Source organism: Aedes albopictus, chromosome 3, assembly GCF_035046485.1.
Source record: "Aedes albopictus strain Foshan chromosome 3, AalbF5, whole genome shotgun sequence".
NCBI lineage: Eukaryota > Metazoa > Arthropoda > Insecta > Diptera > Culicidae > Aedes > Aedes albopictus.
The window spans coordinates 152,624,290-152,637,500 of NC_085138.1; the positions used below are offsets into that span (position 1 = coordinate 152,624,290).

Genomic DNA, 13,211 nt, shown 5'->3' on the forward strand with positions numbered 1-13,211 from the left:
TTAAGGGTATCCCGGTGGGTTTTTTAAGGTACCGGAAGGTTTTGAGGGCGTATAAGGGCGTCACACGAGGCCTCAGGGGGTCCCATAGGGCTTTATTTGATCTCAGATGCGTTCCAGGAGCCTCAGGGCGATTCAGGGAGACCCAGTAGCGTCTTAGGGTGTCAGGGATGATCCAAGGGATCTCAGAAGAATTTTAGGATCCTACACAGTTAGAAAAAATCATCGACTTCGGTAATGTTTTACCGAAATCTTAACCGTTAAGTTTGTTTTACAGGAAAAAAACGGTAAAGGTAGCAACTTTTACCGAAGATCGTTAGAGTTTGACAGATAAACGATAACATTTTACCGAAATTTGTTAATTTTTTACAGAATTTCGTTAAAAATCCATTACCGAACGCTCGGTGTTTGAAATTTCGGTAAAAATTACCGAACGCGATTAGCTGTGTATAACAGTTCCCCGAATACCAGTTCCCCGAAAACTTATATCCCGAAAGCCATTACCCCGAAAACCATTTCACCGAATGACACATTACCCCGAATGCCATTTCCCAACAAAACAATGTCTTTCAATACATAACACATTTCCCAGAGAATTTCAGATGGGCAGAAATAGTTTCCGCCAAATATTTGTAACTGGCACTGTACTGACATTGAATGCAAATAGTATGAACCTTAATATCAGATATTTTTCCTTTTTTCGTTCAAGTGCTATTCATTCGAGCCTGGGAATACTGAGGATATGAAGCAATAGTTCATTTTGAATATATAGAAAAAAGCGGTACTGTGTGATAAGTAAATGACATTTTCGTATAATACTGCTGCTTTAGTTAACTTGACTTTGTTCCATAAGCTGTGTTTATCTCGTCAAGTACTTATCACTACGACAATATAAGACGAAAGAACAACCTATAAAAAATCTGTATTACATGCATTTGCTCCACATCATTATCTTATTAATAATCGTTAATAATTATTAACGCCTAAGTCTAGAAAGAATAGCCTATGCACAAAAGAAGGAAAAAATTCTAATGAAAATTTAAACCAATTTTCCACAGACATGAGTTTTCTCTGACAATAACCATCGGAAACTATTTTATCGGGGTAATAATCTATTCGGGGAAATGATATTTGGGGACATGATCTGTTCGGGGTAATGGTATTCGAGGAAATGGCCTATTCGGGGTAATGTCATTCGGGGTATTGGAATCCGGGGTACTGGACCATTCGGGGTATTGCTTTCAGAGAGATGATTTTCGGGGTAATGGAATTCGGAGTGTCAGGAATGTTTCAAAGGATTCCAGGGGATTTCCAAAAGTGGCTCCAGGAGAATATCAGGGGATCCCATGGCCATTTTAGGGCGTCCAATTTAGTTTCAGGGGTACCTGAAAGTCTCAAAAGCGTTTCAGGAGTTCCAAGGGGTCTTTGGGGCGCTTCGGGGTGTCTTCATTACGTTCTAGGATGACTCAACGGCGTATTGGGGGGTTGTTTCAGAGGGCCCACGGGATTTCAGAGGATATCTGGATGTCTTATGAGCATTTCAGAGGGTTTCAATGGGTTTCAGGGGGTTTCAGGGAGTACCATGAGGTCTCGAGCCTTTTAGGGGGCTCCAGATGCGATTAATCTCAATCGATAGCTGTAATTCTCAGAAATGTTTCTGCGGGTTCAACAGGTTTCAAAAGATCTCGAAGGGCACTTCAAAAGGTCTCAGGAGCTTTCTAAGGGGGTCTTATGGTGTTTCAGAGAGTCTCAGGGCCATTTCAGGGCGTCCAAGGCTATTTCAGGGGAGTATTTGGAAGTTTCAAGAACGTTTCAGGGGATATCTGAGGGTACCTGGAGGTCTCAGGAGCGTTTCAACGGATCACAAATCTCTGTTATTCTTTTGAAATGCACCTGAACGCCCTTAAATTCTTGAAATCCCTTCAAAAACACCTGAACCGCTTGAAACTCCCCTGAAATGCCTGAAATGCATTTGAAACTTCCATAGGGAGCATCCATAAGTGACGTATCAATTTTTGGCCCCCTCGTAGCATATTTTCCGTACTACTATGAACGGTCCCACAATCTTATTCAAACGTTCTTGAAATTCCTGTTATTCGTTTGAAAAGTCCCTGAAACCCCTTTGAATACCTTTTAATCCCAGGTAACAATTTGATGCTGTACAAACGTTTCTCCAACTAATTTAAATCAGCCTTCATTTGAACAAAAACTGAGCATAAGAGGTAAAATCCTTTATTCAGCTCCTATATGTGGTGTATGACGCCCTTAGATCTCAAAACGATAAGCTACGGCCATTGTAGCACTCAGAATATAGATAATCATTCAGAGTATGTAAGGTACACCGGGGCAAGTTGAAACGGGTGGGGCAAGATGAAACACGAAGTTTTGAAACAGATTTCAATACAATCTGGGCATATATCCTTCGCTAAAAGATTGTTTGAATCAAAACCTATGTGTTATTGCGATCGAACTGTTTATCATCATTAGAAAACATCATGTTAACCCGCTGTTTCATCTTACCCCACCCGTTTCAACTTGCCCCGGTGTACCTTATGTAGTGTTTAGTAAGTAAGTTCTTTTGTATGAAAACCTACAAATAAAGTGATCGAGCTGGGCTTGATCTCTTTTGCCTTTTGCTGGAAACTCAACAACATCGTTTTATTCTCAGCTCACACAGAAAGTCTTCTTCACGCATAATAACTCCATTTGCATTATTAATAATAGTTCATAATATACAAAACTATACATCTGATTTTGGTGATTTTATTCAACCTTTAGCTGATTTGAGCTTCATTGGAAGGCTAATTGAAGGCTTGATATGCGCTTAATCAGTAATCAATTAATAGTTATTTATGTAACGAGTTGCAAAAAGTTGATTTTTTCAGCACGAGTCGTACTATTTTTACCATTAGCTGCATCAATTTCCAGAAGAGATGTTGAGGAATGTATATATTGATCTGTGGGAAAACTGGGAATTGAACTTGGACCTCCTGAATTATAGTCACTCACCTGGGCACCTACACCACAAACACTTGTATACATATCCTCCGGAACAGGAGCATTACTTGTTGTGTCTGAATAGTCAAGAACATAAGTTGAACTAAGTCTGTATTGAGGCTGAAGAAACGGACTCCACGAAAATATGCTTGGGTCATACTGTCAAAAATTATTTGATTAAAGGTTGAACAACAGACGATTAATTCTACATGTTGGTGTATGTTTTAAAGCTGGTTACCCGGATGAATAGAATATAACTTGATATTTGGTCATCTATGTATTGCTGATTAAGAGGTTGAATCAGCCATACTTCAGTCCAATATTTAGCTGTCACTGTGTTCAGCCATTGACACCATTAATCAGTTACTGTTCAGCTAATACTCTCACCGTTCAGCATTCATTGTTACTTGGGAAGCTTCCTGAAACCCGCATGAAACGACCCTGAAAACCACTTGAGGTGATCCTGGAATGCTTCGAAACACTACTCCTGATACCTGCATCATACCATTGCATTGGAATGCCATTGATATCCTCGTAATCATTTTGCAATTATGCTGCAACCATTTGATGCGCCTTCAAAGGGCTCCAAAATCCCCTTGAAACGCCCCCTGAAATGCTATGGCCAAATTTTGGTCTACGTGGTTTATGAACACCCCCTTATGCCTCAGAAATCTCTATCAAACTCCATCGGACCACATGCAACGCACCTGACACCTTCCGAAACCCCCGATACTCCTGTAATGCCTCCGGAACCATGTCGAATCCACTGTAAAGTACCCTTCTGTAATGCCTCTGAAATCTAACCCATCCGCTTCCTTCTAAAACTCTATTGCAAGCTCTTTAAATCCCCGCAGGACAAGAAGGACCTGCAAGCTATTAAAGTGTGGTAATGACGATCTTCGGCGGTGGTCTACAGGAGAACGATGTGTAGCGGCGAAAGATGGATGACGAGCTCGCTGAAATCTACGGCGAACCAAACATCAAGAAGGTGGCTAAAGCCGTACGGTCGTAAGTCATGTTGTGCCGGACAACAACTCTGCAAAATTAGTGTTCGCCACAGATTCAGTTGGAACAAGAAGGTGAGGAAAGCAGCGGGAATTATGGGTGGACCAAATGGGCCCACATGGTAAGTATCGAGCGTGATCGAGGATAGTTAGGTGCAGCCGCCCCAAATATAATAAACCGCGAAATCAAGAGGAATACTGTATCTTTCTCTATTGAATCCCATCGCAGACTCAATAATTGATTCCACAAAACGCTAGTCGTGCGCGAAACCCGCCGGAAAACTTCTTCTCATTTCACGAATCGTGGGTGGGCACGCTGACGGATTTCCCAAGAAAACGATTCAATTTCTCATCCCTCGATGGATTGCGCGCCTTGCCGCCTTGTTCACCCCCACCCACACATGTCTGCTGACTCATTCATGGAAACGGACAACAGGCAGGCAGGCAGCCAGCCAGCCAGCAGCGAAGCAAAAGAACACATCATACACAAGGATACGGTCGATGGGCATGGAGGCGCGGGTGCGGGTGGTGGCGATCCTGACCCGACTCACTAGCCGGTCCGTTGAGACTTCTCGCGCGCGCCCCAACCAGCCAGCCACACATTCTTATTTTTATGTTTCTGTTTTGTTTTCCCTTTTGATGCATGGGGGAGAGACGGTTGGAAAAACGACGTCGTCGTGGAGTGGTTTCGAGTCTGGCTGTGTGTGTTTGCGAGTGTGGAAAATGTGAAGAATAAGGAAGATATTTTTTCCGAAGGCATCCCTCCCCATTCAACAACGGGAGGGGGAAGACTGGAGCCTTCCTTATGTGGGATTTGCTTGCTTCGGTTTGCTTTTTTTCTTCATGGCTTTCATGTGGATAAGAAATGTTTCTTTTGCGAATGCTATTTTTTCCTGCTAGACACCCCGGGTGCAGCCAGCCAGTTTCGCTTTTATGTATTTTGCTTTTTATGTCCCGGTTTTTATGTGGATGCAATATCCGAAAGCGGGAGCATAGCTTTGTTGGTTATGTTTTTTTTACGATTTTTTTTTCTCTCCTAGGAAATTCATCGAAGACGAGACTGTGGCGAAGGGGGCTGCACAGGGGATGAAACAGGAAGTGATAGATGGCTGTCGCTTTCGTCTTGTCCCCTGCATTCATCCCCAGCTCGATGGATCCAACGAATTCAATTCTTCAAGCTGTGCTCCTTGGGTTCGGTCATATTTCAACATCTTTCTTGTGATAAATCATCGAACCGTGCGATTTGCTGAACCAAAAGTTGTTTCTGTTAGAGGAATGGTTCTTGCTTTGACGATGGAGCTTAAAATTTTATCGTTGAGCATTTGAAAACCTTGGACATAGAAGTGGAGATTTTTTTAATCGTAAAACAGTACTTTCATTTATCGAATTCCGGATAACTTAAAAAGTAGTTTTCGACAGAATTGTTCAATAGGCCTTAACCCTTTGAAGCCGGAATTTTTCCAAGCGTTCTTCTGGAGTTTTTTCTACGTTTTTCTGCAGTTTTGGTATACAATAGTATAAAAACGGTAGAATACTATGCGGAATATTGTTTCTGGACATCCTAGGTCATCCAAACAATTTTTGAGTTTGAATCCTAAAGTCTATGGGTGTAACGGTCACTGATTTCATTATACAAAGCTGCGATTTATAATCTATCATGCACAGTATGTCTTCTGGAAGGTAAAAAGACAGTATCAGATCAGTCGAGATATCCTAGGTCATCAAAACTGTTCTTGAGTTTAAATCCATAAGTCTACGGGTGTAACGGTAACTTTTTTCATTATGCAAATCTACGATTTGTAATCTATCATGTCCAGTAAGTCTTGTGAAAATTCAATAGACAGTATCAGATCATTCGGGATATCCTAGGTCATCCAAACTGTTCTTGAGTTAAGATCCTAAAGTCTACGAGTGTAACGGTAACTTCTTACATTAAAAGCTATGATTTGTAATCTATCATGTCCAACAAGTCTTCTGAAAGTTACAGTTGTTGTTTTTATCAACTAAATAAGCTTCATAACAGTAAGGAGCCCATAATATTCCAAAAATATATAACAACGCGTATTGTTCCTCTAACTGCTTTGGTACATAAGTACAGTGGATTATGTAACACCTTAACGTAGTGGCAAAAGCTATTATCACAAGTGTAGACCTGAAGCTATGGTCTCCGGAGTAGTGATGTTGATCTAGAATATCTCAAAACTATCATTACAGATTACAGTCTCAAGTACATTGTGAGACTAACTACTGTTATGTAACCGTGTGTTACATGATTTGAAGATTTTTAAAATGTGCTATATGTTTATTTTGATACTGTCACGTCTCTTAGGTTATTAGGTGTTGGGTTAGTAGGGTTAATTAAATTAAAATGTATAATATTGTATGTTTGTTAGTAGGGTTAGCTAGAAATAAATTCGAATGATGTAAAACATTACAACGGTACAGAGTGGGTACAAGGAGCAGACATGTTGGGATACACATAGTGGGTACAACATGAAAAGGCGGGCGTGAATCCTATACAAAAGGGGTGGTGGAACAATAACTGTCTCGATGGAGAAGGGATTGTAAGGATTAAGGCGTAAAAAGAATCCGCCATCCCTCATTAAGTATCTGGCGTTCGTGTGCTTCGGATCGATAAGAAATTGTTATAAAGTGTCCTAGTTACAATATCAGTGAGTGGCTTGAACGATTCGGGAGAAGATACGAAGTTCATTCAGGTATGCTTCTACTTATATAGTGGTCTTAAAACAAACTTAAACCTACGTTAAAGCTAGTGACTAAATTGTGTAGTACGGTTTGTAAAAATTCCTCACCATTGCCCTCACAGGACCTTTTGTGGTACCTTACGGTACACCACCACCATTTTGAACTCCAACGTAGAGTTGGCTAAGCACACGGGTCGGCCTAGTGGTCCCTTGTTGGCCACTACGCCTAACACGTAAAAGACCACAATACGCTCTGCAGTTGCGAAGTCACTATCCGCATTAGAGCTGTTCCTCGGGCCCTAAGGTGCCCTAACCGTTAAGGAGGACCCCTCTCGGCAGAGTCTCTCCGGCCTTGTCCTGGGCTCTGTCGATATCCGTCAAGGAGGGAATACGCCAGCGAGACACGTAGATCGCACCATTCCGTCAAGCCGATCTACTACCGATCCAATAGCCATTTTCCGACCACTACTACACCACCCCAAGCCGTAAATCCGTTGGCGGACAGGCCGTCCAGCCGCAGCAGCATCGGCGAGCGCTCGTCCATCGGCATCGAGTCTACGCAGCGCTCCACTACAGCAGCAGTACCGGTACGTCCCCAAAACCCCATATTCAATAAAACTACCCACTCTACCCCATAAAGTACAATAGTCCTTTGATAAATTACACCCACACCATTCAAGACAATAGATTTTTCAATAAACACCAATAGTTTCCATTCAAATTTTGCATAGTTTTCCCCTAACCCAAGAAAGGTGACCGTATCTGCACGCTGGTCGCGGAGCCCCTCCGATTGCCCAGTAGAAAGCCGACCTTGAGACACAGCTCTAAGGGTCACTTGCTGCTGTAGTATTACCGCGAGTTTTGTCCGGGTGACAGTTACTATCAAGAGCTAAACTTCAGGATAGTTTGGACGACCCTCAATGTCCCAAAGGTTCATACAAATATAGTAGACTTTAGGTTGGTCCAGTCACCGCTATTGATTATGAAACGTTACTCAGTATGTCAGATATAGTTGATGTTACGAGTGTAGACCTGAAGTTCTGAACTCATGGATAGTTTCGCTGACCTGGAATATTCCCATAGTGTCACTCAATGACATTTTAGATTTCAATAGCTTCACGGATCTACGCAGATTATGCTATGCTATTATTTATGGCAAAAAACACAAAGCTTTTCTTGTAGATTTGAAGGACTTAATTATACGTAGAACAATTTGGACGAACCTGAATGTCCCAAAGGTTTATAATAAGCTAATACCTGAAGTCCAATGTAGTTTGGCTGACCTGGAACATCCCTGTAGTGTCTCTAAATAACATTTAAGATTTCAAGAGCTTCACGGACCTCAGCAAATCCTATGCTATTATTTATGGTGAAAACACAAAGTTTTTCTTGTAGATTTGAAGGGCTTCATTATAGAACAGTTTGAACGACCGTGAATGTCCCAAAGGGTTATAATAAAAAAGAAGACTTCAGATTGCTACAGTAACTGCGGTTGCTTATGTAGCGTTCTCAGTATAACAGATATGTATACTGTTACGAGTGTAGACCTGAAGTCCTGAACCCCAAGGTAGTTTGGATGACCTGGAATATCCCTGTAGTGTCTCTGAATAACATCATATAAACATTTTCTTGTAGATTTGAAGGACTTTATTATAGAACAGTTTGAACGACCCTAGATGTTCCAAAGGTTTATAATAAGCTCTTAGACTTCAGATTGCTGCAGTAACTGCGATTGATTATGTAGCGTTTCTCAGTTTAACAAATATGGATACTGTTACGAGTGTAGACCTGAAGTCCTGAACTCCAAGGTAGTTTGGCTGACCTGGAATATCCTTATAGCGTTTATAAATGACATTGTTAATGTCAAGAGCTTCACTGATCCCAGTATCTTATGCAATGCTATTAGTTGTGGCGGCAATACATGTATGTGTGTGTCTTATTCGAACTCTTGCCCCACTACTGGGGCAAAAGTTCGAATCTTATGTTTGTGGTATTTCGCTAACCGTAGCACACTATTTCGACACTTTGGTAATATGAATATCTGAAACCACTTAATATACTTGTTTCCAGTTCCAATGGAATACACTTTAAAGTTCGATCTGGATTTTACCCAAATCAGGGTTAAATTTAATACACCAAAAATTAGTAGTTTTCCGCCAAATCCAGATAAAACAACATTTTTTTTTTCAACTTTGATCGAATTTTCTTACTAATTCCATCATTCTTAGAGATCATATGTACATTTTGCACAATTTTAGGTTTTTACCTAAAGTTGCCACATGACTCGAACTTTTGCCCCGCTATGTGTAAAATATGATTTCCAAATCTTTTTTGCAAAAAGTTATACATGCTAAAGCATCTTCAATATATACCTAGTTACGCCCCAAAATAGAATATCGAATTCGATTTCATTACAATTCCATTCCATGCGTTGGACGGACCATGACATGTTACCATTTTTTGATCAAAAACCAACATTTTGTCATAACTTTTCAAAATATTGATCAATTTCCATAACTTTTGAAGTGGAAGACTCTTTTTCTAAAAGGCTTCGAACAACCTTGACACCCGAAAGAAATAATTTAAATTGAGCTCAAAAACATAAAAAAAACTCTTGCCCCACTCGAACTTTTGCCTCATTTTACTCTACTAATTTATCATGTAGAAAAATAATGCAAAACAACTACAATTATGTCTTTTATATAATATAATCCTCTAATTCTGTTCTTGTATAGTCCACGTCAATTTCGGGCACAACCTGAATTCAATTCCGAACTCAACTTCTACGAGACACTATGTGACACAGTGAAATCCAACTTTAAAGTGTCACGGAGCTTTTGTGGGATGTGAATTGAAGATTGTGAAATTAAAATTGAACGGTGAAGAAGCACAATTCAGCTAGCTGCTACTTTGGTGCGGTTGCCTTCGTCGTATGCAAAACGAGAAAAAAAAATCAACACTTAAGTCGATTTCTAGTACTAAATGCATTGGTAATTGACAGTCTACAGTCTGATGAGCTATTGACAAAGGTAAGTTGGAATATCTGTAGATATTGGCTATTTCCTGTCTGATATGACAGAAATAACCGCATATGACGAAGTAAATTTCTCTCACTCACCTCAACCGGTCCGTTCCACATGTAGTGCATCCCGACCGCCGTCGGGTCGTGATGTGAATTGGACGTCATATGCTCGGCCATGACCGCGCTCATCCAGTGCACCAGTCCCTGGGTGGGATTCTGGCCCTGGACCGAGCCCGGCACCGGCATCTGGTTGAAGTTGGGTATCGCCGCGGTCGCCGTCGTGCTGCTGGAATCGGGAGTAGCTCCCTCCGCTGGTACCGAAGATGCCGATGGATGATGTCCGGTGGTTGGCCCACCGCCGTTGGAACCAATCCGGGGTGAATTGCAATTGAGACCCGGCTTGGAGTCCTCCGGATGCCGGCAGGTGTTGTGGTGATGGTGGTGAAGGTGCGGGTGGTGGCTGTGGTGGTTGTTGTTAGCTTTGGAGTAGTCGTTGTTGTTGGTGGCGTCCGACAGCCAGGGAAACGAGGACGGCGTTTTCTGTGGGAGAAGAGAAAACAACAAATAGCCAGGTTTGGAATTGTTTATGACATAAACATATAAATCGAATACAAAAGAATTTAATACTGCTGAAACAAGAGAAAGATGTAATCCCGGGCTATCCAAAAAAGATAAAGAAATGGCGTGCGGGCGTGTTAAAAAATATCCTCAAACCGAATTTGATTGCTGCGAGCTCCGCAACATATAATGAACAAGATTCCTGTGTTACTCTTGTTAATCCGCTACTCACACTTTCACTGTACACCCTATCTTTAAATCTTCTGAAATACCCTTAAAACACTTTCGAACCCCTTGAATCTTCTTTAACCTTTCTTGAACCAAGTGGATTGATTTAAGATTTCACTATAAAATCCCATAAAACCTGCACCTCTCCCTTAAACTACTCCCTGGAAAATCCCTTACCACCTATTAAACTTCCCAGAATCCCTTTGAAACTCTCTTTGAAGTTGGACTATTGGTGCAGTACACGGTCGCTGATAGAGACAGAAGCAGCAGCGTTGCCTAGTCAAAATGTTAAATGTCAATCATAATGGCAAAGTGTCGTTAACAAATAGTAATAATAATAACTGCTTCTGTCTTTATCTGTGACCACGTATATCAAACACAATCCAACTTCAAGGATATTCATGAAAGTTGAAAGATGGTTGCCGGTAAGGAAAACTTACTAGTAGCCAAGGGTTTTTTTTTTTCTGGTGTTATTCATGGAAAAGGCACTGGTTTTAGGGCAATTTTTGCAGGGATCATTTGTGGATTCAGTTAGTTCAAGAAAGTCAAAGAAGGTTCAAGGGAGCCAAAAGTGTTCTAAGGAAATATAGAGATTTAACGAGAAAGGGTAATGTTCATCCTGCGCAGCTACTGGCTGCCTACGCCGTGCACCATTGTCTTTCAAATTAATTTTAAGATTACAGGGAGGTTTAAGGATGATAAAAGTCAAGGGTTTGTGGATGCCAGATTTCCAGAGAGGTTCAAACCCTCTCTCTTAAATTAGGAGTTTATATTAAGGTGAATGTCTGCGTAGTTTCAGAGAGATTTTAATTTGTTTTCAGGTATTTCGAAAGGGTTAGTGAAGGTATAAGACTTCAGAGCAGTGGCGTAGCCAGAAACTTGCTCTGGGAGGGGTTTTCGATGTTCAATATTACCTTTTTTTTATTTGACACTCACATTTCGCAAAAATATACACTGAATTTGAGCCATAGGTTCAAAATAGCGGCGCTGCCGAAAAAAAATTTCATCACAAAGCGTTTTATACTGGAAATTTGTTCCGGAAATTTTGGCTCTGGTGGGGGTTTTAACCCTAAAACCCCCCCGTGGCTACGCCAGTGCTTCAGAGGATTCCAGAAGAGCATCAAAATTTTTGGAGGCAGTTTTAGTGGGAATTTAAGGCGTTTAATAGACATTCTGAGGATTTCGGGAGAGTTTCAATGAGCTCCAGGAACGTTCAGAGTTTTTAGGTATCCTCAGCGGCTTTTTATGGGAGCTCTAGAGGTGAAAAGAAATCGGGTTAAGTACTGTTTCTGTTAATTCTACTAAAAATTTGCACCATTTGACAAATACGTATTTCAAACTCAACTGTGAGGTCGTCTTCAGTATCTCGTACTTGACTCGACGAGACAGGATTCTTTCATTGATTCCTCCCAGGATTCCTTTTGGGATTTTTACGAATCATTACGAAGATTCCATCAGAAATTCCTCCGGGATTCTTTCTAGGGTTTCTCCGGCATGCCTCTAAGGATTCTTCAGGAGATACCTTCAGAGATTTCTCCCAGGGTATACCTACCATTGATTGCTTTCTCCCGAGGTTCGTTTAACGATTTCTCTCGTACCTCTTCTCGGTATTCCTTCAGGTATGCGTTCCGAGATTACGGATTCTTTGGGAAATTATTCACGATATTTTTTCCAGGCATTCTCCCGGGATTTCAATATTAGTTTCTCACGGAATTCCTTCGAGGATTTCTCCCGAGGTTTCTTCAGGAAACGTTATAATTCTTCGGCCTTTGCAGTCTTTTTCGACGGTTTCGGTAATGTATTTTATCGTTTTCAAGGGATAAAAACTTAATTCTTATGTACCGAACGGTAGTAATCTACATTCAATTGTCCATCCGTTGGAAATTGAAGGAATATTGTTCATGCTTCCCTGAAAGATTGCAAAGGTCGAAACATTTTACGTTTTCCTAGCTTCAATAACCAGTCGTTAGGTAGCCTTTCCGTTTTTGTTAGAAATTTCTTCAGGTTTTCATCAATGTTTTGTTCAAAGTTCCTTCAAAAGTTCTACCCCAGATTTCTACAGAGATTGCTTCCGGAAATTATTTATTGAGATCTACCAAGATTATTTTAAGAGTTTCTTGCGGCAGTTTTCCCAGAATTCTTCCTACGATTTCCCCTGAGTTTCCTTTCGGGATTCTCGGGAATCCGTTTTTGATACTTCCCGTCTTTTTGTGGGGATTTCTCCTGGGATTCCAGGGTTTTGTTAAGAATTCCTGCAGAAATTCTTTTCGAATTACTGATAGGAATTCCTTTCGGATTTCCTTTATTGAGTCCTCCTGGTAGTTTCACCGGGATTCCTTCACAGAATTCATCCAGAGTTCCTTCAGAGATATTTTCCGGCATTCCATCAGGGATTTCTCCTAGGACTTATTCGTTGATTCCTTCCAGGATTCCTTTAGGTATTTCTCTAGAGATTCCTTGTAAGATTCTTCTACGTAATAGTTCAGGGATTCTACCTGGATTTTGCCTGGGTTTTCTTCCGAGATTCATTAGAGCCCTCACCCGGGATTCCTTCAAGGATTTCACCTGGTATATTTTTTGGAATTCTGTCATTGATTTCTCCTGGAATTCTTTCCGACTTTCTTTCAGGTACTTCACCCGTTATTAATTAAGGGATTCCTTCTGAATTCAGGGAATTCATCAATTGAATCTCGTGTTTCT

The 13,211-nt window shown here is 41.0% G+C and overlaps 1 protein-coding gene across 3 annotated transcripts in view; it reads right to left on the reverse strand.

The window, feature by feature from the left end:
• Positions 1–13,211, reverse strand: part of LOC109431918 (zinc finger protein rotund) — a 518,068-nt gene that overhangs the window by 215,015 nt on the left and 289,842 nt on the right. For all 3 annotated transcript variants that reach the window (XM_029871994.2, XM_062860804.1, XM_062860805.1), the window contains one exon: positions 9,822–10,265. In XM_029871994.2, coding sequence (XP_029727854.1) covers positions 9,822–10,265 — 444 coding nt within the window. The remainder of the gene's footprint in view (positions 1–9,821; positions 10,266–13,211) is intronic.